Below are 26059 nucleotides of genomic sequence, written 5' to 3' on the forward strand. Positions count from 1 at the left end.
TTTTTTTACTGTGTTCAAAATTTAATACAATTCAATTTTTTTGTAATGTACCAATAATTCAAGTTTACAGACTTTTTTTTTTAAAACATATTACTTATAATAGATAATATCCAGGAAATCCAGTCCCAGATGACATTCTAATGTTGCCCATTTAAAAAAAAACACAACCCTTTATGCCCAATAGCAAAGAAAGAAGAAATGGTACCAAAACAACAAGGGAGCGGAGAAGAATCTAATAATATGTATTCAAGAACACAAAATGATTTCCTATTGCCCAGGGTAGGAAAATACACTTCCAAGAGAAAAATGCAAGAGGTTTGGGTAACTAATTTGTAGCAACAGCCAAGCAAATCAATGGCTTTTTAAAGGAATAACATTGATTTTTTTTTCTTAACTTGTACTGCCTGATTCATCTGATCCTAGCCACTTATCATGGTACTTAAGCCTAAAAATATTCTGGGATAATATTTTTTTTTAAAAAAAGGATGCTGGTAGTTTGACTTAATTTCAGAATTCCTATGTAAGAAATAATGTCACTAAACAGCAAATAAGGATGAAGGCAGAAGAATCAAAAATAAATCATTACAATCACATGATAGTCAAGAACTACTGTTTTCTTGAGTCCTTATACTAATAAAAATATTTGATCCATGATGAGCTTATGGACAAAAGCTGATAGCATTACAGCAATAAAGCAAAGGAAAAAAAGCTTATTGGAATTATCCAACTGCATACTGGGAAGGAAACAATGCAGTAAGCAGGCTGGTTTTTCCCTTGTTTTGTTTGCAAAGAAGTGGTCCAATTAAGTAGTTAAATATAGACATGTTATCAAATATCTAACAAAAAGGAGCAGAACAAAACCTAGCCTTTGAGTCTAAGGATAGTAGCAGGACTTTCCATTTCGTGTAGCTGAATGACTTCAATGATTGGTAATAAAGGAATGACAACAACAAAGCAGTGATGGGGAAAAGCCTCTGAGTTTATCGAACAGTCACACCAAGTTTCTCAAGCACACGCACTCCCTTCTCTTGATATTCTTGTCTGGTCATCCAGAAGTTGTCTTTGTCCTTCATGATGTCTGCAAGAACTGCACCACCTAGGAACACCATGTGCTTTCGACGAGGTGGATCTTCAATTCGAATCTTAAATTTCTTACAGGAAAAAAAAAGATACTCAATATAACTGAAGTTTGCGGGGCAAAATTTCCAAAATATAATGGTGATGATGATAGGTTTAAAATACTTTTTGGGTAAGTGGGTAATGAGTTCATGTTCTTAAATGTTAATTAAAAAACATTTATATAACATCCTTAGTTTAGAGAATATTGTTAAACTACAGAACTATAATTACAAAGTAGTTTAAGTGCTATGGGACAAAGTGGAGTTTCAAGCTGTTTCCACTTTTATTCGCTTGGATCAGTGTGTACTCGATATGCACGTTCTCCTCACACAAATATAATGGACCTATTAAGTCCACTACATATTAAACACCAATCTACTCTTGATGATTTCACAACCCCATGGAAACAGAAGTGGGGAATTGAAAGGGCAAGATATCTGTTCCTTTGATGGTTGTGTTTCCCCAGTTATGGACCACAACTGGATCTCATCTAAAGTTTTAATACATTAAGGACATAGATCAAAATATATCCATTTCTATATCTACATCTACATCTATCTATCTCTTTTGGATACATAAACACTTCTTCCCAGGAATTATTCTTTAAATAAAACAATCCCTTATGTCACAATTTGTGGGTGCAAAAGGCAACAGGTTCCAATTTTCTTCAGTAACTGTGAGAAGGCTGGAACTATGCAAGGTTCTAATAAAGAAATGAAAGTAGGTCCTATAAAGTAAAAGTATACTGCCTAGGTTATGGCAAGTAAAATGACAGGTATTTTTTAACTGTGTAGATTTTATAAGTGACAGAATATTATAACAAATAGTTTCTTCTAAAATGAAACATGCTTATGTTCTGAGCAGTCCCTAAAGGCAACAGGAAAAATATTAATGTTAATAAATTGAAATGTTATTTTAAGACACACAATTCTGTCCTATAAACTGTTAAAAGGTTCATGAAAATGTCAAATGATGCTATGAAGAGAAAAGAATAAACCTATTAGTTCTAATAAAGTGGTTGCATTTAAAGATCATATTAAATCATCTTCAAAATCTAGTATAGTCCAAAGTAGTTAATAGTACATAATTATCTGATGTGGAATTTTAATAATCTCTATTCAAAACTAACTTATTCAAAACTCACAAACTTAATTCAGGCTGTCCGCTATATTAGTGACCATCTTGCTCCCTCTAGTGACCACCTTATGTATGCTGTAATCAATAATTATTTGATGGGCGAGTACTTACTGAAAGTTTTTCCACATCACCTTTCAGAACTCGTTCCAGATAAAGCTGCTTCAGTTCACGTTCTAGGCGAGATGGTAGGCCAGGGTACATTGTGGAACCCCCAGATAATACAATGTGCTTATAAAATTCAGATCTAGAGACAGAACAGATACCTCATCAAGATTTTTGTATAAATTCCGGTACATCAAGGTATATACAATATAGTTATTTAATTTATTTGATTTCTGTACCACACACACACCCATGTCAACAAGTGATATGGGTGATATACATCATAAAAACAACAGAAATATATATGGCTGTTGAGTAAAACTATTACCATGAATGTTAATGTAGTCAAGCACTGGGGCCTTCAACATACTCGGCATGCAGTACATATACAATAAACCCTCAATTTAATGGACCTCAGATTTAACAGACAATATGGGCTTTGGCTGCAGAGTTCCTGCAGCTGGTATCGACTGATGTCTATGCTCACTATTCATCTCTGTTGTTTTAACTTGCTAGAGAAATTAATCTGGTTCCAGGATTGACCTGGATTGTAAGGCTGGGTGTTATTCTGGCTCCTAGCATGTCACCACTTATGGTTGACAGATTTATTTTCACAAGGCTACTGCTCAAATATCTGTGGCTTGCACTGCCTTTTGCTCCCATACCTACCTACCTCCTTCAGCTTTAGCAGAAAGCACTTCCACCTCACTAGTTAAATCGAATATTGAGCTTCCACAAAAAGAAAGATAATCCACGAAAAAGCATGCAAATGCTATAATAGCCATATCCTCTCCATTTCAATATCCTCTCTGTAACAATGACAAATACCACACATACTACCATTTTCTTATAATCCGTGAACATTTTTCTTTTTAAAGAATTTCCACATCCAAGTAGAGCTACAAATCAGGACATGTCTTTTCTCCCATTAAATGATTCCTGTGCGTGTGTGGTTTTTTTTTTTTTTTTTTTTTTAAACTGTGATATAGTATAAGAACTACCAACATCCAACTCATACCTGGTATCAATATCAGCAGCTTGGATGGTGTTGAACAGCAGCTCAGCAACACCAACTCCTTCCACATTGATTAAGTGAGGCTGGAACAGGGCCTCAGGTGCCTCAAATCGCTCCCCTCCAACTTTAATAATTCTGCCATCTGGGAGCTGTAAAATAGAGACAGTCTGAAGTAGCCCTGTTATCACTATTTCTCCTAGACTAAACTAGGTCAAAAGCTTGCTGGGGAAATTTCTCTCTTACTAGCTGTATAACTTGGACCGTGCTTCCTTTGCTACAATGCCATAACTATTTTTATAAATAGTTATCAATAGTTTTATAAATAGTTATAAATGCCATAACTATTTTTTAAAGAAAACATTAAAAATGTTTAATAACAATTAAAACAAAAATACATCTTTCATTACTGGAACCTCTTCCTGTTTGCTAATAACATTTTAAAAGTTGAAGAAAAAAAAGAACATTTCCGACTTCAGTCTTTTCTTTACTGATTTATATAATCAAATCTTAGACTAATTCAATTTAAAAAAAAAATACATTAACAAATAGCTTATGCAAGATACCTGCCCTGCCCTCTGTAGTGTTAATTGTCACTGTCAAAAGTCATTCTCACTGTTGGTACTATTTCACTTATTCCCAACTTGCAAACATACACATATATTCTGTGTATATGTTATAGAAGTGGTTTGCCATTGCCTGCTTCCTAGAGCTGAGAGTGCATGGCTGGCCCAAGATCACACAGATGCCTTTGAGCCTAAGGCAGGGCTAGAATTCATTGTCTCTTGGTTTCCAGCCTGGTAAGTTAACCATTATACCGAACATATAGATAAGGCTTCCTTATCTATATATTTTATATAGATAGCTGGAAAAAGTACAGAAGAGGATGGACAAAATTAACAGGAGGTTCAAAAACCTCCTTCCCTTCTAGAAAAGAATATAAAGTTTGGTACTCTTTACAATGCAATCAAACTGCACACAATATAGAGAATATGAATATGAAGATAAGCTGACCAGAAGACTTAAGAAAGACAAAGGGAAGAACTTCTTCATATAGCATAAAGTTAACCTAAGAAATTATAAGATGTGATTAGGACCATTAATTTAGAACATAGAACATCAAGGTTGGAAAGGACCTTGGAGATCTTCTAGTCCAGACCTTATACCATTCTGGAAAAATGGTTATCCAATCTTCTCTTAAAAACCTCCAGTGATGGAGCACCTTCAATTTCTGGAGGCAAGCCATTCCACTGATTGTTCTGTCAGGAAATCTCTCCTTTGTTCTAGATTGGATTTCTCTTTAATAATCTTTCACTGTGTCAAAGAAGGCAATAAAGTATTATCTGTTTTAACAAATCCATACTGGCTTCTAGTAATCACCATGCTTGTTTCTAGGTGCTCACAAATCCGCTTATTTGATTATCTTTCACAGGATTTTCTCAGATACTGTTGTCAGGCTAATTGATGTATATAGTTTCCTAAATCCATCTTTTCCCCCTTTTTGAAGATTGGAATTAGATCAGCTCTGTTCCAGTCCTCTGGTAGGTCCCCCATGCTCCAGAAGCAATTGAAGATTTTGTTCAGTGTTTCCGAGCTCATGTCTGCCAGCTCCTTCAGAACCCTGGGATGCAATCCATCTCGTCCTGAAGATCTAAATTCATCTAGAGTGGATAGGTGTCCTCTTACCAATGCTTTGCCTATTTTGACTTGCATTCCTGTTCTGTCTCCTAGACTTCTGATAAGTTGAAGTATTTTTTTTCCTTTTGTGTGAAGACAGATGCAAAGAATGAATTAAGCAGTTCTGCTTTCTCTCTGCTACCGTCATCTCCTTGCCATCTTCTCCCATTAGTGGACTAATTATTTCCTTTATTTTTTTCTTGTTTCTCATAAAAAAGAAACTTTTTTAAAAATTATTTTTGTAATTGTTGCAAGTCTTAATTCTTTCTGAGCCTTAGCTTTCCTGATTCCATTCCTTGCTGATTCGGGCTATTTGCTGATATTCTGTTTTAGTTATGTATTCCTCTTTCCATTTTTTATACTTGTCATTATTTCTCAGTTAGTCAAAGTTCTTCCTACTGATTTTGTCTGGTGTCTTTTGTTTTCTTTTTTCTGTGGTATTGTGTTAGATTGAGCTTTTATAATATCATTTCAGAGTTTCCCAATCATCTTTTAGGATTTCCATCCATGGAATCCTTCCTAAACTCTTAGTTTGTTGAAGTCAACTCTCTAAAACTCTAAGTCACTAGTTTTATTTTGTTCAATTACTTGTGCCAGCATATATTGAATTCCAGTAAGACATGGTTAGTCTCCCCTAAAGTTTCCACAACTTCAACCCCTTCTATCATTTCATTCCTATTATTAATGAGAATTTAGTCCAGTGTAGCTGAACCTCCAATTCCCTTCTTTACCTTTTGGATGTAAAAGTTGTCAGCTAGGCTCACCAGGAACCTGTTTGCTCTCCCCACTTGCTGCAGAGTTTGTCTTCCATTTGATATCAGGGTAGTTAAAGTTCCCCCATTACTATCTGTTCTTGCTTCCTGCACACCTTAGCTAACTGATTAGCAAAAGGTTCGTCTATTTCATCTGCTTGGTTGGGTTAGGGGCCTCCCCCCCGCGGCCTCCTCCTCACTAGCAGCCCCCCCAGAGGAGAGTCACCCCTGGGTGCGGCCCGTGTGGAGCAGCACAGCCAAGCACATGGCAGCTGGGCAGCAGGGACAAGATTCCGCCCTCACGCCCCGGCGCGCACAGTTGATGCTGCGGGGCATGGGCAGAGGGTGTGACCACCATGGCACTGCTGGGCCCCTGGGCGATTTTCATAAATGACTTAGAGGAGAGGATAGAAATTTGCCTATGTCTACAAGGGATGAGGAGGAATTGCTAACACTATAGAAAACATACTCAAGGTTTAAAAAGGTCTTAACAGATTGAACAAGAAAAGCAGGTGCAGGTACTAGTGGCTTAGCAATAATACTTGAAAGAACAATGTGCATCTTGACAGACCACAAGTTAAGCATTAACCAGCAATGTGCTGCATCAACAGAAATATAGTGTTGAAACCATCAGACACTCTACACAAAGACACCGAAAAACAGGAAAAAGAAACGTGTAAGATGCTAAGGCAGACATGTCAAACACAAGGCCCGGGGCCCGGATGCGGCCCACGAAGCCATCCTGGAAACAGTGAGGGAACGGCCTCCGCTGCCTTGGCCCTGGCCAGCCGGGAGCCAAGGTACAATTTTGTGGTGGCCATCTATGCTGAAACACATTCAGTCTTAGCTCCACAAGAAACAGCGAGGAACCAGCCCCTGCCGCATCGGCCCCGCCCCCTGGGTGCATGCTGGGAGGTGTCACCCTTTGTGAGGAATGACGAAATGCACCATGCCTTGGCACTTGCCCCGATCCTACCCCCTTCTGCTAGAGACCCTCAGATCTGTCCCACTCCTGCCCAGGCCCCCATAGGCACCCTTGACGCGAACGATGTAGAGCTGGCCATGCCCACCCAGTAGGCCGCACCCACCCTGGCCACACCCACCCACCCACCCACCCCAAGGGCAATCGCAATGCTGATGCGGCCATCAATGAAATTGAGTTTGACACCCCTGTGCTAAGGGGTCTGGAAATTCAATTTTATGAAGAACCTTTAAAAAGACTGGGTACCTTTTAGCCTAAAAAAGAGAAAGCAAAGGTATCATAATAGCAGTTTTTAAATATTTGAAGGGCTATCACAAGGAAGAGAGAGTGAATTTATTCTCCATAAATATACTTTCTATTATTTATTGGAATTCTATGCTACCCATCTCACTAATATAGTGATACTGGCAGCTTAGAATATAAGTGTTGAGTGTAGAGCAAGAACCAATGGATGGAAGCTTTAGGGAGGTCTAAACTTGATATAAGGAAGAATTTCCTGACTATAAGACCTATTAAGCATCACGACATCCTGCTTTCTGTAGTTGTGGGTGCTTCATTGCTGGAGGTTGGAGAGACATTGTTGGAGATGAGAATTCTTGCCCTGGACAGAGGATTGGACTAGATGACTAGCAATTCCTTTTCAATTCTATAATTCTACTAAATAAATACTACGACTACTACTACTACTACTACTACTACTACTACTACTACTACTACTATCATCATCATCATCATCATCATCACCATCATCATGTTATTGTTGTTATTATTATTTAAAATATACTGGTTGCTAGTAATGATGGACAATGACTGCTTTATGTAGGTATTTGCTTTCCTAAGGCAGTAATTACCTTTTATTACTAGCAACTACCTATAATTTTTCAATAAAGTAAATATATATATTAAAACTCATAAAATTTAATTGAGCATGGCCATAGCTGTCATACCATGATGTAGCCAATCCGATTAATGTTTAAGGGTAGAAAAGTAACAAACAAACACATTCATATTTTTGTATTTGCTATCCGTTAAAGCAATCAACTTGAAGAACTAATAAGAATGGGGGAACAAACGTTATCTTTCTGAACACTGTTATAGCTTAATACCAATAATTCTAATTACCATTGATAACATTCAACTTATAATGTCTACTTTGAGGGCAATTCTGGATGGCAAACTTAGTAGCTGAATCATCTCATCCAATTTTTGGACTTGTTTTTTTTTTCTCCCGCTCCATTTTTGTCTAAAGAAGCATTCCAAAAATCTCCAGTTTTTGTATGATCTTTTGTACCATTATTCTGCTTACTCTTAACATACCATTAATGTCTGAACTGTTTTAACAGGGGCTCCAGATGTCTTAAAGTACCCATCCATGTAATCCCTTGCCATATCAACTAGGGTTTATTAGAGTTGAAAAATAACAGGCTGTCTACTTTTGTATTATAATGGAAAATTGCAAATGCACAGAGTTACTCACCGTGTAGGACTCAACTAACACAGTAGTTTCCAAGGCCAATTTCTGCTCCTGTTCAATATTGTAACCCACATAGCAGAGCTTTTCTTTAATCATGCGAACAGTCTCAAAATCAGCAGAATGATTGAAGGCATATCCTCGTAGTAAAAGTAGCTAGTACAGAAGTAAGACAGTTAATGGTGGACCTGAAATAAGGCTTTCAGATTGAGACATTTTTTTATACAAAAGTGATAATTTTTATCATTTATAGCAAAATGACAAAGATACATTGCATCTTGATTGATAGCTGCTCATATTTTATTTTGAACTCAAACCTATTACTTGAGTTTTTCATCAGCCATTAACAGAAAACATGCAAGCTGATCTACCCAATACTTCAATATACAGATATACCCATTCTTAAAAAGTGTCCATAGACTCTTTCTTGCACATAAGGTGCACTTATCACAACTTATTTGCTTGACCCAGTTTTAAAACCCAAAATGATTGGGACCTCACATGTATCTCTGTGAATGCCTTCTCTCCAGATAAGCAAACAAACAAATAATAAATGCCTCCTGCAACAGACAACTGGCTCTTCAAGACTAGAGGTCCCCAACCTTTTGGGCACCAGGGACCGGTTCCATCAAGAGGTTCATGGGGTGTGTGGTTTTGTGTGCTGCCTTCATCTCACGTATGGGGATTTGCTTTTTGTGCGGCCCTGTTGCTGGCATGCTGCGGCCCGGTGCTGATCCATGGACCGGGGGTTGGGGACCCCTGCTCAAGACATTGCAAGGAGGCCTTGCTCTAAAAATCTAGTGATACCCAAACTCCAGCTTTTACTGATAATAAAAGTACTGTTCCTTGAATAGCTTATCATGGCTAAAACCTCTAAACTGGAAATAATTTCACTTATTTCTTCATTGCTGCTACACTATTTTGTAAGATAATTTTTCATTTACATAATGAAAATATTGCCATAAATCACTTCAAAGTGGCAAGAGTAGCTTGGAATTCAGCAAGCCTTAGACAAGTAAACATGTTCTAGTATTCTGAATAAATGCTCAGTGCTCATTCCTTCCTTCGGAATAATATTACACTTTTGCTAGAAATATCCCATTGGGTGGTTTTCTGGTCTTCCCCATTATAAGCTTGTGAAAAAAATGAGCTAAAGACCTACCTACTGGTAATATATTTTTTTTCAAATTTAACAACTCCAACTTACTTTGATGAGATATCTGGTAATATCTCTGCCAGCAATATCCAGTCTCCTGGTGAGATGAGGAAGAGAAAAGCCTTCATAGACTGGACAGATGTGAGTAACACCATCTCCAGAATCCACAACAACACCAGTTAGCAAACCTGAAGAAAAATAGCAAACGGAAAATAAAACAAAAGAAAAATAAGAAAAACAAAAACCCTCACGAGACCATTTCAATCTGATTTCAAACATATACTACCTTGGTCTTCCACACTGATCACTTAGGTTTGCTGAAAGTGACAGATAATTTTCTTAGAATTATTAGTGGTATTTTAGCTATAAAAGTATGTTAGTTACAACATTCTGCTGGGAAAAAAAATCATCTGTAATACAGGATACTTTATTTTATTTTATTTTTAAATTTCTTTTTTCTTTTTCTCTTTACAAAAAACAAAATACAAAGTACATTTTTCTTTTTCCTTAACAATACTATGTCCTATATCTCTTACATTTATTTACACTTATTTACCTTACTTCTCATACTTTTTTATTCCTCAATTCTAACCAATTGTAATACCTGTCCCATATCTCATAAAATTCTCACAGGTGCCACTTCTACTGGCACAACCAATTCTAAAAATGTGGTATGTTCACAGATGTTTTTCCATACAGAACATTATAATGTGCAGCTGTTGTTTTTCCTAAAAATACTTGGGATGTTATTTTGTCTCTCAGGCTTCAATGTTAACATCTGCAAGATGCCAATAGAACATTAATTGGACTGAGCTATAGTTCTTGTTAGATTCAGGTGAAGTGATGGAAATGATGAATTAATGTTCGGAATCAGTAATAAAATGGATGCAAGGCAGTAAAATCACATTCAGTCCAGACAAGAAAAATTCTGTTTATAGCTGACTAAACTAGAAAGGAAAGGTTTTTTTAAACTAGATTTTTATTTGCTTAAGCTTTTAAGCATGTAATACCATCTGGTTCTGAGTTTACTACCTTATTGTTCTAATGTGTTTTCTCACTGTGCTGCACTTTGTTCCCTTCTGTGGAACAAAGCACAATGCTAAAATATTTTTCAAATACTTTCTATTTACATATATAGATCTTAATATTTTACGAAGTATATCTTAAAACAACCCAATAACAGAACTTCAAATACTCATAAAAACAAAAATTATAACAGCAGAAACAATAAAAACAGCAACTAAAATCATAATGAAGTAATTAAAAAAACACAGATGAATTTATACAATAATGCATTTGGATTTACACTTTAAATTTATTAAGCAAAATAATATCCTTAGACAAAAATACTATCAGAAAGGCTGTCTAGTTTAAGGAATTTTTGTTAATTTGGATTTGGTTCAAATATATTTCTTTATGAACATATAATTCAAAGTAAAACTTATTCTCACCTTGTGCATATAGAGTAAGAACTGCTTGAATGGCTACATAAACCCCAGAAAACTGGTATGTTTCAAACATCACCTGAAAGATAAAAAATGCCTTTTGTCTGCAAAACTGAAAATTACATAGCTATGAAATATGGAAGATGATTACAAGTATTTCCTAAACAATATGAAACATACGTTGCTGTGTAAACTCTTTTTTCTTAAAAGCAACATAAGAAAAAGCATAATTGTGTTTGAGAAGTGCAATATGAATTAATACCTAGTTTCGCAGGAAGTGAGTTTTATTACTCAAACAGAAAAGTGAAAACTTCCTTAAATAGTTTCTGCCATTCTCTTCCTCATTTACTTATTACTGTGCCAAAACTACTATTGAGTATATAATCTAAAATTTTATTTTGCCCAAAATTAGACCTATTATGTTTTTGTTTATTTACAGTCCATTACCAATATTTTAAAATATTTAAAAGACAATATAAAAATACATCTGATATAAAACAGCAGTATAAATTAACAATATAATAAAATGATGCAAAAAATCCTCAAGCAATAATAGCATAAGGGAAGCACCAGATGATTTTTACACATTATGGCTATTGTTAAAAAATTAGCAACCTTGTTGGCAATATAGGTAGTCCTCGACTTATAGCCACAATTGAGGCCAAAATTTCTATTGCTAAGCAGGATAGTTGTTGAATGAGTTTTGCCCCATTTTCCATCTTTCTTGAAAGTGAATCATTACAACTGTTAAGTTAGTACATGGTTGTTAAGTAAACCTGGCTTAACATTGACTTTGCGTGTCAGACAGTCACAAAAGGTGATCACATGACCCCAGGACACTGCAATAATCGTAAATACAGGCCATTTGCTAAGTGTCCAAATTTTAATCACGTGACCACAGGGAGCTGCAACTGCCATAGGTGTGAAAAACGGTCATAAGTCACTTATTTCAGGGCTGTTGTAACTTTGAACAGTCACTTAAAAAATGGATGTATAAGTCAGGGACTACCTGTAGGTGAAATTTGATCATCTAGGAAAAAAACAAGGAGCAATTAAAATGTTTAGTAATTGTTATTATGAATTAAGTCCTCCATTTATTGTCTAGAACAGCAGTCCCCAACTTTTGCAGCTTAGAGGCCTGGCTGGGGGGGAGAGAGAGAGAGGAGACCTGGGCTGTGCGAGTGGTGGGCCGGTGCGCGTGTGCAAGTACAACTCAACTTGCATGAGCGGTGGGCCAGTGTGCACTCACATGCGCACACAGCTCGACTACCAAGAAAATTTTGGATACCTCCCTGTTTCACTAATTTGGCTGCAAATGTTGGTATCTCCCAAAAAAAATTATATATGAAAGTTACAGCCAATGCTAAGAGTTTGTAGTTTAATGGACTATACATGTTTCAAAGTGTTTGCTTTTAAAAAAGTTTAAATATGAAAGATACAGCCAATGCTAACTAAGAGTTGTAGTTTAATGGACTATACATGTACTTGCCTTTTAATTAAAATTAGTAAATAATCTAATGCAAATATTAAAATTATTCAATAACGTAACAAGATGATATGGTAATACAGAAGGTATTTATCAGTTAGAGTCATAGAAATAAATATATTTCTTTAATATTCTAATTTATTTATTATTCTAATTCATATGGTGCCTATCTCTTAGCTTACAAAGTTAAAACAATAAAAACAACCAAACAATATATCCATTTAAAACAATAAAAGACAAAAGCATACAAAACTCATCATAAATATTCACAGAAATCACATTGATGATACTGCAACCCACGGTGTCGGATGATCTCACCCAACAGCTTCATGTAAATGTTAAACAAGAAAGGAGAAAGTACCAAACCCTGTGAGATTTATGCCATAAATTAATTTTATTTTACTTAGAAAAGTGGTAATAAGAATTAGGCTGTGATTGAAAGACAGTTAATATGTATAAGGGAGCAAAAATGTGTATATATTATACACACACTCACATAGAATTCTGTGGAAAACTGTCACAATTGCAGATTGCTAAAGTTGTTGTGGCAGATGGTTTTATTGGAAGTTACTTTCAGTACGAATAGAGACTTCATATAAACTTCTTAGTACTTCATACAAGATTTTAACATTCTCAGTGGATTCAAAATGGAATATATTTAGCTCCATTAAATCATTCATTTGTAAATATTTAATTTGCTAGCTTTATAACCCACCTTTTCTGCATGAACTGAAGGCAGCTTACATGAGGATTGAGACTGAGCAGAGAAAATGAACCTAAAGTCAACCAGTAAGTTTTCATACCTGAGAGTGGACTTGAACTGCAATTACCTCAGCCATGTTCAATGTTTTAATCCAGGACTTTGTAAACCAGGGGTAGTCAACCTTGGCTCTTTTATGACTCGTGGACTTCAACTCCCAGAATTCCTGAGCCAGCTGTGGGAGTTGAAGTCCACGAGTCATAAAAGAGCCAAGGTTGACTACCCCTATTGTAAACTGTAGTATGGAACCCAGTTTGGTATTTGCAAAATATATTTACAACTATTTCTTTAGGCAAAGCAAGAGCACTCCCAGAACTTGTTCTTGTTTTGTCTAGGCAAGCCTATAAGTTAACTTGAGTATGGAGGATGGCTAAACCTATATATGCATCCATCTGTCAACTAGGGCAGTTTTAAAGTTTATTTATCATTTAGTTTTATTCATGAAGGGGTGTCACACAAATTCATTTATCGTGTTAAGAGATTGCAGTATTAAAAATTTAGGAACGCTTGCTTTAAATCTTTGTCTAGGTTTCACTACAGTATCTTGATTCACTATAGAGAGAATACTGAATTATGTCTAGTTTGTCTGGCACTGCTATTTTAGCTCTGCTCAAGGGGAAAAAAAGAATGGATGCAAGATGCATTTTCATTTGTCACTTTCTCGATAAAATTAATGCAGAGCTACTCAAGCTAATGATCTAACTCTACAGTCTTCTTCTGGAGAAACAGCCAGAGTGGTGCAGTGGTCAACTTGTTAGAGTAGGATTGCTAGGGGAACAAAATGAAAATGAATTCCCATGTAAACCACTTGAGCTCTTCAAGGATAGGTGGGATATAAACAGAGGGGGAGAGATACTGTATATCTTTAAGCAGTTTTTAAATTTATTTAAGTTCTGAGAATTCAGTCAGTTTTATGTATTCCCACCAAAACTGTTCTTTAATAAAATGGTTTACACCACATATACAATATATTATGACACAATTCCAATTTGTAAATGAGGTATTTATACCATCAGGCAAGGACAAATTGGACCATAAATAGATCCAGATTCAGCAGCCATTTTTTGTTTCTTGCTCCACTAATAAGAGGTGCATTCATAAAGTATTTAAAAGGTGGCACAAAATGTAGCAGCCTGAGTACTGATGCAGGAGTACAACATTCATCAAAATGTTATTCAGTGCTTAAGTATTTACTCTGAATTCCTCATTTCATTTAAGCAATACAGGATATTGCTCAAAATCCAAGATCAAACAAGCAAAAATATAATCACCCAATTGGGCTTTCTCCTCCTCCCATGCAGCATTCAACCCGTGCATTCAACCTTGAAATCTTTTCCTGACCATTAACTGGAAAGGGTACACGGTAACAATTTCAGAAGGAAGAAGTTAAACTTCATTTTGTTCTGCTAATGAGATTATTTTATCAAGTTAATAATTTTATTAGTTCTGGTTATAAAGATCTTTTAGAAGTTTTTCTCTCTTCAACTTTATCAGTAAAATCCATTTCCCTCTGAGCTCCAAATTCAGAAACTATTGTCAATTTGTAATCAAGTCCTAGACTTGATAAATCTCAAGCATGACTATTTTCTGACATGCTGTAAAATGAGTAATTAAAGTGAAATTGTACTGTTTTCCAACAAACCTCTTAGTCCTCAACAAATATATGGAAACCAGAATCAATAAAGATAAAAAAAATTACTGCAAATTTAATATGTTTAATTTACTACCCAGATTACATTACCATATGCCAGTGGTGGCGAACCTATGGCACGGGTGCCAGAGGCGGCACTCAGAGCCCTCTGTGTGGGCACGCACACCATCGCCTCAATCCTAGGCCTTCAGCTGGTTTTTATAAAACCTTTTCGATTTAGGCCTCCGCCGTTGTGTGCAAAAAAAAAAAAAAAGGTTCAATCAATCAGTCAATTTCAACTTCTCAGAGGAAAAAAAATCTTGCAAAGTTGTAATTGATTGATTGAACTCCCACCCAGTCTGCCGTTACCACCGCAGCCACACCCACCCAATGGGCCACACCCACCCGGCACCCGACGATGCATAAGTGGGTTTTGGGTTGCAGTTTGGGCACTTGGTCTCTAAAAGGTTCGCCATCACTGCCATATGCCATTTAATTGTGAAACCACAATATGTGTTATGTGATCCTGAGGATATATTTATACACCATATGTAAAAATGTGTCATTGCCCTAAGCTAGACCTCCAACCTGTGATTTTTCCACATTCACTGCATTAACAAAAACTATTACAATTCACCTATATAATATAAATTTAGCAACAATAGGACATTTCATTTGTTGATAGGATCTTCTCCTCTAAGTAAGAATTAGTAAGAATCTCAGGCCAAATTCTCAACTGAGCCAGACTATTCAACTTCCAGTTTTTGAGTGGAACATCAGATCATAAAAAATTGCTCTATTTGGAAGTAAGCCTATTACATTTGATGTACTTTTCTTTCAAATTCTTTTTTTTTTTTAAACAAGGAAGTTTATCATATTTTTAACAGAATTATTAAAAATATTTGCAAGTATGTGATTTTATTTTAGACAAAAATATGCATAACTTCATTGAAAAAGCATTCTATAGAACTTCACTTCTACAGTACTGCTTTTTAAATAATTTCTGAATATAGATCTAATCTGACCTTTGATAAAATGTCAGCTTGACTCTTATTCATTAAAACTAAATAAAAGTTATCCTGAAGAATGAGTAAATTAAGAAATGCTGTTTTCCCTTAAGAAAAACTAATTCTAGGTTGGATAGAATTATTTTTTTTTTTAAAGGGCACTTACCTCCACAATCTTTTCTCTGTTCTTTGTTGGATTCATAGGAGGTTCTGTAAGAAGTATTTTACAGTTTTTTGTATCGATGTTGAGTTTTTCTGGTCCAAAGGTGTAATCCCAAAGATGTTTCATATCATCCCAATTTCGGACAATGCCATTCTCCATGGGGTAATTGACTTCCAGCATTGATCTCAACTCACTTGCTTCATCCCCAACCATAAGATCCTACAATTTGCAAATGGATACTAATAAATTGTTATTTTCTATAAACTTTTATTGGAATATATGTTTTTTAAAAAGAACCCTCCCATAAAATGAAATGGCTTTTCTAGTTATCCTTTATGATACGACATTTGAGGGGGAGAAATTGATTTATATACTCAATTGAAAAGCATAAAAAGGCATTAATAATGAAAAAAATACAACCACCACTTTTTAAATAGTTATGTCCATATACAGTTCACGGATTTGATTCATTTTCATGCAGGTAAGTTTATGTCACCTGAGACTGATTTTAAATAATGTTAACATTATATACCAACTACTGTTGAAGCCTCAGGTGTATTAGGGATTGTAGATTTTGCTACCTTCAGCGTTACTTTATCATAAATATATACATAAGATCTTGAAATTCTACACAAGAAGAATAGGTGAATTTAGCAGAAAAAAATTTCCATGCATGTTTCATGTTTCTGTAAACATTACTAAATGGTAATAACGAGTGCTGCATAAGCATAGAGAACAAGTAGCAAAAGCAAATAAGGGACTGCAAATTTCACACTGATTAGAAAAAAATGGATGTTTTATATTAGTCTACAGTAAAAAATTGATATCTGAGAGCCATTTATTCCAAACCTGGGTTACTGTTCTCCTGCACAAAAATATGAACTTCACTTCTAAGTCTTAGTTTAAATACTTTCAAATGATTCAGGAGTCCTATCATTATCATAAAAATTACACAATACTTTGTTCTATAAAATAATGATGAAGCTCCATTGGCTGTTTTAACAACACATGAATACAAGATTATTTTTAAGTTTTTGTCCCATCCCATCATTATCCTAATTAATATATTAAAAATAAATATATTTCATAAGGAACCATTAAATTTGACTTCAGGTTTTGAAGTTAATATTCCCCATAAATGGAAGCAGATATTAAGTATCTTCTAACAAAAAAAAAGAACTAGCATTCAGTGACTAAACAGCACAATGTCTGAATCATTGTGGTAATCCTAAAAACTAACGATATACAGAATTGTCAATTAGCTTTCAGCAATGTAGTTTTCTTAGGGCTGTAAAGCCAAATTAATTTTTTTAATAGAACTGCAACAGTTTATTTATTGTAAAAATGTGAATACAGCCCTTTTCTAATTCAAGACAGTTCACCCTATAATAGATCAAAAATTGTAGTTGTAATTAAACAGCCTGTCAAAAATCATTCATGAATCCAAGCAAAATTGTTTATGTTTCAGAAATAATCTGGATTGGACTCAAAAATTTCATCATCACTACACTAGTTCTATAACACTGCTTTAAAATATTAATGTTTAACCATATACAACACTCGTTCACTTACACCAGCTTTTAGTGCATGCTTCAGAGATGATTTGCTTAAAACTAAATTTCAGAAGCATGAAAAAACTTTACTGAATTGTCCATTCAGTTTAAAAAGGTGTAAGAAAGAATCACCTATGTGGGAACATAACAATACAGAACATACTTAGGGTAGATTCACACATATAAACCAAGTGCTTTTCTCATCCTGTTGTAAGAATTTCTTTCATCTTTGAAAATAGGACTTTGTAGAAAAGTACATGCGTGTCTTCTTTTGTTTTTATACAGATGCATATTTCCGTAATTATTTTAGCTTTGCTTTAAGGGACAAATCTTTGATTGCCATTGCACTAATAAATTCATTTATGAATAAATATAACTATTTCACTAATGTGAAACTTGGATATGATCCAGAGGCATGAAAATTACAATAGAAGGCTTTATGAAGAAAAAAAAGGCAGTTTCTATGTGTGAACTATCCTACTTGTTCGAATGATCCCACAGAATAGGTCTTGCCCATACAGCAAGTAATGTGTGGGTATTTTCCGTATGTTTCATTTCTGTCGAGTTCAATAAGTGGTTTCTAGCATAGGTACTAAACACATACAGACCTGTAGATGTCTTGCATTTGCAGTTAACTACAAATATCTACAAGAATTGGATGTACTAGCTACCAAATCAAAATGATGAAGAAAGATTAAAATAGGAATGTATTCAAAACATAAAAATAATACAGGACAAAGGGGAAAAAAGCACACAAAGAGAAAGAAAGAAAGAGAGAGAGAGAGAGAAAGGCTACAAGCCCCATGAAGCAAAAGAGTGGATGATAGCAAGGGGCGCCTCACTTACCATCTTTTTGTTATTCTACTTCAACAGGTCAAGAAAGATGAAGAAAAGGCAGAAGCAAGAGAATCAGAAGAGGCCCTGGTGAAACCTTTATCCAAATTATTTCAAGTATACATAACAGAAACAAAGCAGAAAAACAGATGCAGAGATAGGTGGAAATGCTTTGAATATAGCATACTTTAAGATAAGTGACAGAAAGGCTACCGTTAAAAGAACCCAAACTAAAACGTAACACAAAAATAGCTCCAAGAAAAGGTTATTTCCATGCACACAGTGGCTGATGGTTTTATCAAAAATGCTCTGCAGATATCCTCCTGTATCAGCAAATTTGCTAAGAATAAACCTTCCCCCATGTTAATCTCAATGAAATTCAATCATAACCAAGTAAATCTATCTATATCCTTCCCCAGGAACTAGCAATAAATTTAACATGTTCAATATCTTGATTGCTCTAAGATTGTAAACATGAACATATTTTGACAGACAAGCAAATAAGAAACTAGCATTTACAAAACTGTTAGTTAGATGTTAAGATTCCAAAGGATATTCTACTCACAACATAATTCACCAGCCAAGTACAGCACACACTCATTTGCTGAGACTGCTAATAAGCAAGGTGCCTAATTAACGTGACGTTTCACTAATATACAAACTTTAGCACTTACAATTGCTATAAAATTTACTTAGATCGTTTTCAGGAGCGAATGTTTAATTAAAGTGAGATAAATGAGATTTTAATCTTTGCAATCTTTGTAAACTTTAACAGCCTCTTAAACATTATCTATGTTAACACCTTCAGTCTTAAAACAAATTTATTAAGCCTAGTGATTATTTAATCCTAAATAATAAAAACTCCATGATGTAAAAAACCCAGTTGGATTGTGCTGCCACAATTTCTTTGCTGACAATCTTTTGCTTAACTATTTTCATCATCTATCTTTGGAAATACTTATAAGAAACCTACATCTGGCAGTCCTAATCTAATCTGCTGCACTCTCAGAACCGCCATGCATAGTAGTTAGAAAGTGGTAAGACTCCTTTTAAAAAATACTAATTAATTGCGCTTGTAGTTTGTAAGGTAGTCAAAACATTGAACATCCTTGCTTCTCTGTGTTTGTCGGGGGGGGGGGTTATTTCCAAACCCACTTTGCCTATTTGGGGGATGAGCAGAAATGGGAACTGTACATTACACTGTCTCTAAGATGCTATAAAGTAGCCAAAATAGGAGAAAGAACACACATTTACACCCAAAATAGCATACCAGACAGGAAGAGTACACAAGCTCCTAAATAGTAAGCGAGTGGGACAAATTATTTATTACAAAAAGAAAAAAGTGTCACCATGTTTTCTTTTTTTGTTCTATCAAAAGCATAGGATTGCAATGGCTACACTATTAGGATATAAACTGGCCAGAAACCCACCTAATTAATTAAATAGCAATTTTTAAGATACCATCCCCAATGGCTAAGAATGGCCTTAGTATTATCCTGTTTTAGAATGCGAGAGGAATTCCAGATTTGACTGTTTATGCACTCAAATGGCTAGGGGACATGAAGGAAGCCTCCCTCTGGGCAACAGTGTTGTCACCAGCAAAAATTTTTAACCTACAGTAGAAGCACCCTTTAATTAGCTTGGTAGGTGCTTCTGACATAAATATAGATAGACTCAAATTGCCTGTTATCTATCTCCATCAGGCACCCATGTGCTAAGCAGGGGTAGGCAACCTTGCCTCTTTTATGACTCATGGACTTCAACTCCCAGAATTCCTGAGCCAGCATGGCTGGCTCAGGAATTCTGGGAGTTGAAGTCCACGAGTCATAAAAGAGGCAAGGTTGCCTACTCCTATGCTAGCTGAAAGGCAGCCTTTAAAAATCAAGCACTGCAGATTCAATGTTGCAATACGTTTCACCATAGCCTCCTTTTAAACAAATAGTTATTTCCCCTTCTCTCAGATTATACGCTTGTCTTGCTCAGAGTCCCCCCACCACACCTTAACAGTCTGAGTTTTGCAATCTGAATACAGCACCTTCACTATACTTGCTGGGGAGATTTCAACATGCTCCCTTCACCCGTACATCTTGATAGTAAGACAAAACCATTTTTTTAAATGTTATTTTAGGGAACGACTATGGGGAGAATGCATCCAATAAAATAAAGCAGCTATCAGGAAGCTCTGCTGGAGGAGGAATATATTACCTACCACAAAATAAATGAATTCTGCATGGTAGAGGGTCCGAACATGGAAGAACAAAGATAACATACAAACGTTTCTCCTGGTGTTGTAGAGAAGCAAAAACAATTTTTTAGCCCAGAACAAAACCACAGCCTTATATGGAGACAGATACAGAGCACAAAAGTCAAGAGAAGCTTGGAGAAGGAAAAAAAAAAAAACCCCAATCGATTGTACAGTATATTGCTTCAATCTATAAATCTATCAAATCAGCTAATTTCTTGTCTCTATGGAATACTCTGCTGGTCAAGGCTAACAATTAGAAAGTGAGATATTCTCTTATTGACTTGTCTCTCACAGAACAAATTGGAAGAGGCTACAGAACCTAGATTGCATTTATGTATTTATTTATTTAGGCTTATCAGCCATTTCAGTTATGATTAACTCTAATTCTCTTGTAAGAGGAATATGAGGTTTTTGCATTGCCATATTATATCTTTCTTTAGCTTTAAAGCAGAATACATTCCATGTATTTAATTCATAGGAATGGAGTTCAGCGTATACCTTATGAAGAAAAGTGAGGGAGCTAATATTGGTAAAAGATTTCATGAGGGTAGATAAACAAACAATACCAGGGGATTTTTCTTCTCTTTCACGCAAGTAAAATAACAAGTTGTTAGAACAGACATGTCAAACTTGCGACGTCACGTGATGCCGCGCAATGTATCGGAGCTTTTTTGCCATTGCCGGCAATGGGGTGGGCACGGCTCCGGTATGATGAAACTGGCCCGTGGGCTGGCAGTTTGACACACCTGTGTTAGAAGAAACACCCAGAGAAAAAAATGCCACATCCTATTTTTTTATATCAATGTGCTAATTCTTTTTGCAAACTAATAACTTTGCTGAGTTATTTGATCATCACATAATGTCTCAGAAGCAATTATTCTGAGGAAGAGAAAAACACCCCAAATTACCATGCAAGGAATCAAGTTTCTTAAGTATTACCTTGATTTCAATGTTTCCCACTTTGGCAGTTGAACGAATAATTGGTCTTCCAACCAACGCAGGGAAGATATGTTCTGGAAAATTGGATCCTGCATATCCACATTTCACAAACTATAAAGGAAAAAAACATCCTTCACGTTAGTTTCCAGATATGTTATTCTATAATTTTACCAAACACTTTAAAGATCACTAGATGTATCATTTAATAACTTTTGAAAGCAACCTCTTCTGCACTCATATTGTTTTGTTTCACAGGAAATAGCTGAAATTATGAAAACACAGATACACATTCTAAAGGCTATACCTGGTTAAATATACCCAAGCCATTATCTAAACTATAATTAAATTTCTCTAGATTTTAAATTTATCCCAATAAAAGACACTATATATGTGATATGGAGACAAGAGTAAAAATCTGCAAATCTTGGCTATCATGAAAAAGTTAAGATATACAAAGAGGCTTAAAGACAAGCCTCCTTAATTTGCAAAATTTACACAGATTAACACACCAGATATTTTATGTCATTAACAATCCTGGCATTATCAATTATCATTGAATTTGCAAACAGTTGCTAAACGAGGTAGTCGCTCAATGAGAAATGGCTCTACTCTTCTGCTGATGCAATGTAGGAATGACTTTCTTTTCTTCTTCTTTTTTCTTCCTTCCTTTCCCTTCTCTTCCCTTCTTTTTCTTTCTGGCTGCTGCATCCTGGTGTTGACTTATGTTATCTTGTAACTCACAAGATACCAAGTCTGTATGTACTACTCTCTAGTATAGTTTCCTCCACAATGTATACTTGACTTTTCCTACACAAATATAGGATTTTGTATTTGTCCCAACTGAATGTCTATGTACAGCAAGGCACAGATAATGTTGGTGAAAAAAAATGCAAGAATCTTTAGTAGGTACTGTAAAAGAGATACAAAATAATATTTCAGCCTTGGGAAAGGTGTGAGCTGAAAAAAAGGTTTAAACTAACCCTGCTTTTATTCTATGCGGCACATAGGAGGCAGAAATAAACCCTGGCAGCTTTCTAGATTCATGATTTCAAGACTCACACTGATATTACCTAGTTGGTAATCATCTGCAAGCAAACAGACAAGCTCAGAGAGCATCAAGAACTCCACATTGCAAGATTCGTATTTTTATTTAACATTCTTCCCTATAGAGTTCTAATAGTCCTTGTGATATTTACTTCTTAACCTAGCTATCTCAAGGGGCTGATAGTACAGAAGCCCAAGTAAATAAAATAAAGCTCATCTAGCTAATTTCTGCCCCTTGATCCACCTTCACAACTCCTAAATTTACATACAAGTAGTCCTTGACTTATAATCACTCAATTAGTGACCATTCAAACGGCATTGAATGATGTCACTTATGACTGTTTTTCACACTTACGACCATTGCAGCATCTCCATGGTCATGTGATCAAAATTCGGAGGCTTGGCAACTGGCTCATATCTAAGAGTGCTGCAGTGTCCTAGGCTCATGTGATTACCTTTTGTGACCTTCTGACAAGCAAAGTCAATGGGGAAACCAGATTCACTTAACAACCATGTTACTTAGTGATTCACTTAACAATTGTGGCGAGAAAGTTCATAAAATGAGGCAAAACTCACTTAACTGTCCTACTTAGCAATATAAATTTTGGGCTCAATTGTGGTTATAGGTTGAGGACCACCTGTATTGTTTTCCTAGATATCTGCTATCCTTCTCCAAGTTTATGTCATCCTCAAATGTATTTTTCACTTCTTATCCAATTGATTTATAATGCAATTGAACAATGTGGATCCTAAAAGGGAGCCTTTCAGTATGCCACTGAACACATCAGATAAGGCTAGTAATACATATTTTGGGGAAAAAATTATTCAATCAGTTCTATATTCATTTTATGGAAAATTCAGATGTCCCCACCTGATCAGGATCTGAACAGGGAGAAACCAAAGTAAGATGGAATAGCTGTTAATTCAAAAGTTACTGATTCCAGTACTATACCATCTCAGTCTACACAATATTTGACCCTTGATTGGGGTTCTGTTTCCTCAGACACAGCAGGCTGCTATAGGAGCAGGCAAAGGCCATGGCTAGTTGTTCTTTATTCAGCTTTGGCTAGTATATCAGTTGTGACCTTACCCGATACAGAAACCACTGAAGAAAAGTCACCCACACCCTTGCCATATTATGTCTGGGAACCATTAATCCAGAGCATCTTTTTAAGATTTATTGTTAATGTGCTGGCCTTTACCGAAATGATTACAGCATCCAACCAATAATCAGACACAACTAAATTGCAAGATAGTGGTAGTACGGTAGTAAGCTAGAGCACACTCACACAAGGTGACGCAAAAATAAACTGTTGTTTAAATAAAGGATGAAACCTAAATAGAATGAAATAAAAATAAAATTCTTTACAAATCTTTTATAACGTTTTAGAAAAAATCTATGTTTACACTTTCAGTCTGTCTCCTTTCTTGGTAAATTATCAAGTATTAAAGGTGATACAATTACTCTGTTAAAAATAATTATAGCTAGTGTTAAGCACTAACTATTAAAGAGTAATAATTCATGGTAGTTTCTCCTGAGAGAAATGATAAACTAACATTTATTTAGACCAGGGGTCTTCAAACTTGACCCATTATTCTGTGTTTGTGCAATATTAGGCAAGTTTGACTGACACAAACTTTAAAACATTCAAAACCAGAAATATTAAATATTAATTTCAACCTATTAAGTCTGATTTTTTCAATTGGTACCTATTTATTAATCAAATTTACTAATTTATTAAACAAAATGCATCTAGCTTTCATAAATATTTATATCAATGTTGAGTAATCCTATTTCTCTTATATGCAAAGCAAAACCATAAAATATTCATACAGTCCCAGCTTCTCTCAATGACATTAGAATCATCTCAAATTAACAAAATCACAATAAATGTATTTGATATAAAAACAATGAAAACTTTTTTTTAAAGACTATGCTGATTTTTTTTTTAAGAATGAAGAAAACCTTTACATTTCCAATCTAATAGGAGGGTTTCAGCAAAAGCAAAGGACACAAGATCAGATAGCTAATATAATGTGAAAGCAACATGTGCTACAAGAAGAATTAAAGAAACAATCCTGGTTCAACAGAAGTTCTGATTATCAGTAGCAAACATTCATATTCTGGACATGTGACAAAACTGTATGTACTAGAAAATAGCTACTCTGCTTGGCAAGGTTGAAGGAAGTACATAAGATAAAAATCAACTCGACCTCTGAAGTGAAGGTTACTTCAATGTGCTACTTCTTTATTTATAGAGCATTTGCATATGTGTTTAAAGTCCCTTTTTTTAGCATACTTTTAAAAGAGACTCTTGGTACTTTCCTTGTCTTTGGACCGTTCATTGCTTCAAATAAAAAGCCCTGAAAATCGCACTCAAGGAAACTTCGCTTGGGTAACTGCCTATAAAATTTGGAGGTGGGGCGAAGAAGCGTCATGCAACACTTTTTTTCTTCTTTTCCCCAAGCCAAGTCCTAGCAATGCAGGACTGTTGCGACTTCCGGTGCATAACCAAAAAAAAACAAAAAACAAAAAACCCCAGTCCATTTGAATGAACGAGAAAGATTAAACCATACCCCACATACAGGAAATCGTTCTGCTCGGGGTTGAGTAGCAGGAAGGAAAGGCGCAACGGCGAAGTTAGAGGCAGAGCTAACTGGCTGAAATGTGTAGTAGCTTAATAACCGGCTGACGGCAAAATAATAGAAAAGGAGGGAGAGCGAACGAATCGCCCTCCAGCCTTCCCGTCCCTGGGCTGGCCAGAGGGAACAGGACGAAACCGAAGGCGCCCCCGCATCTTCTGGGCTGCAGGACGGGAATGAGAAGCCGGGAGCCCCGAGCCTTTTGGAGGGAAACGTCTTTTCTACGGAAAGGAAGCGGGTTTTCCTGCCAGCGCCCTAAAAGAGCCGCAGCTTCCTTGAGAAGGCGCAGCCCAACTTCCCTCCGGCCAGGAGGGTATATTTTGTTTGTTGCGGCTGCTGCTGCTGCAGCCAGGCCCACGAGGGTCTCCCCACCCACCTTCTACCAAAACCGGCCATCCCCGAAAAGCCCAGCCCTCTTTGCTCACCCCGGTGCCGTTGTCGCAGACGACTACTTTCCTGCCGAGCGCGTCCATCTTCCTTCCTCCGCCGCCGACCGAGAGAATGACTGAACTGAATGACAGCGAATGCCCCGTCCCCGCCCGCAGCTCCACCAGGCCTTCGCTAGTTCTCGCAGCCCGGAAGGGAAGCAAAAGGAAACAGGCGCCGACCACGCCCGGCCATGACCCGCCTCCGCCATTCACCCGAGAAGCGCCGGCAGCCGCCGCCGCCGACCGCCCTCCCACTTCCTTTGCCATGACTGACAGGCTCGGCGACGTCCAATCAGAGATGCGGTTTTCCCCGGGCGTCCATATTTGTACCGATCGTTCCCCTGCCGGGGCGTCTTCTCGCAGTTGCTTCCTCATTCAATTCGGCTGTTGCCAGGGCAGCGGTGCTGGAACCTGGGCCTTTTGCTAAAGCAGTCGCTGCTTTAGGGAACAGTAGCGGCTGACGATTTGCGGGAA

The 26059-nt window shown here is 36.3% G+C and overlaps 1 protein-coding gene across 1 annotated transcript; it reads right to left on the reverse strand.

Moving 5' to 3' along the window:
* ACTR2 (actin related protein 2) lies at positions 1-25752 on the reverse strand. Its single transcript, XM_015815507.2, has 9 exons — positions 25583-25752; positions 21471-21581; positions 15903-16118; positions 10860-10932; positions 9460-9596; positions 8259-8408; positions 3377-3522; positions 2368-2500; positions 1-1151 (listed from the first exon to the last, which is right to left on the reverse strand). Exons 1-9 carry the CDS (start codon positions 25628-25630, stop codon positions 981-983), a joined length of 1185 nt encoding a protein of 394 aa, XP_015670993.1. The 5' UTR covers positions 25631-25752; the 3' UTR covers positions 1-980.
* Positions 25753-26059: the final 307 nt, after the last annotated feature.

The sequence above is a fragment of the Protobothrops mucrosquamatus genome, unplaced genomic scaffold, assembly GCF_001527695.2.
Source record: "Protobothrops mucrosquamatus isolate PMUCROS unplaced genomic scaffold, P.Mucros_1.0 scaffold345, whole genome shotgun sequence".
In the NCBI taxonomy this organism is placed as follows: domain Eukaryota; kingdom Metazoa; phylum Chordata; class Lepidosauria; order Squamata; family Viperidae; genus Protobothrops; species Protobothrops mucrosquamatus.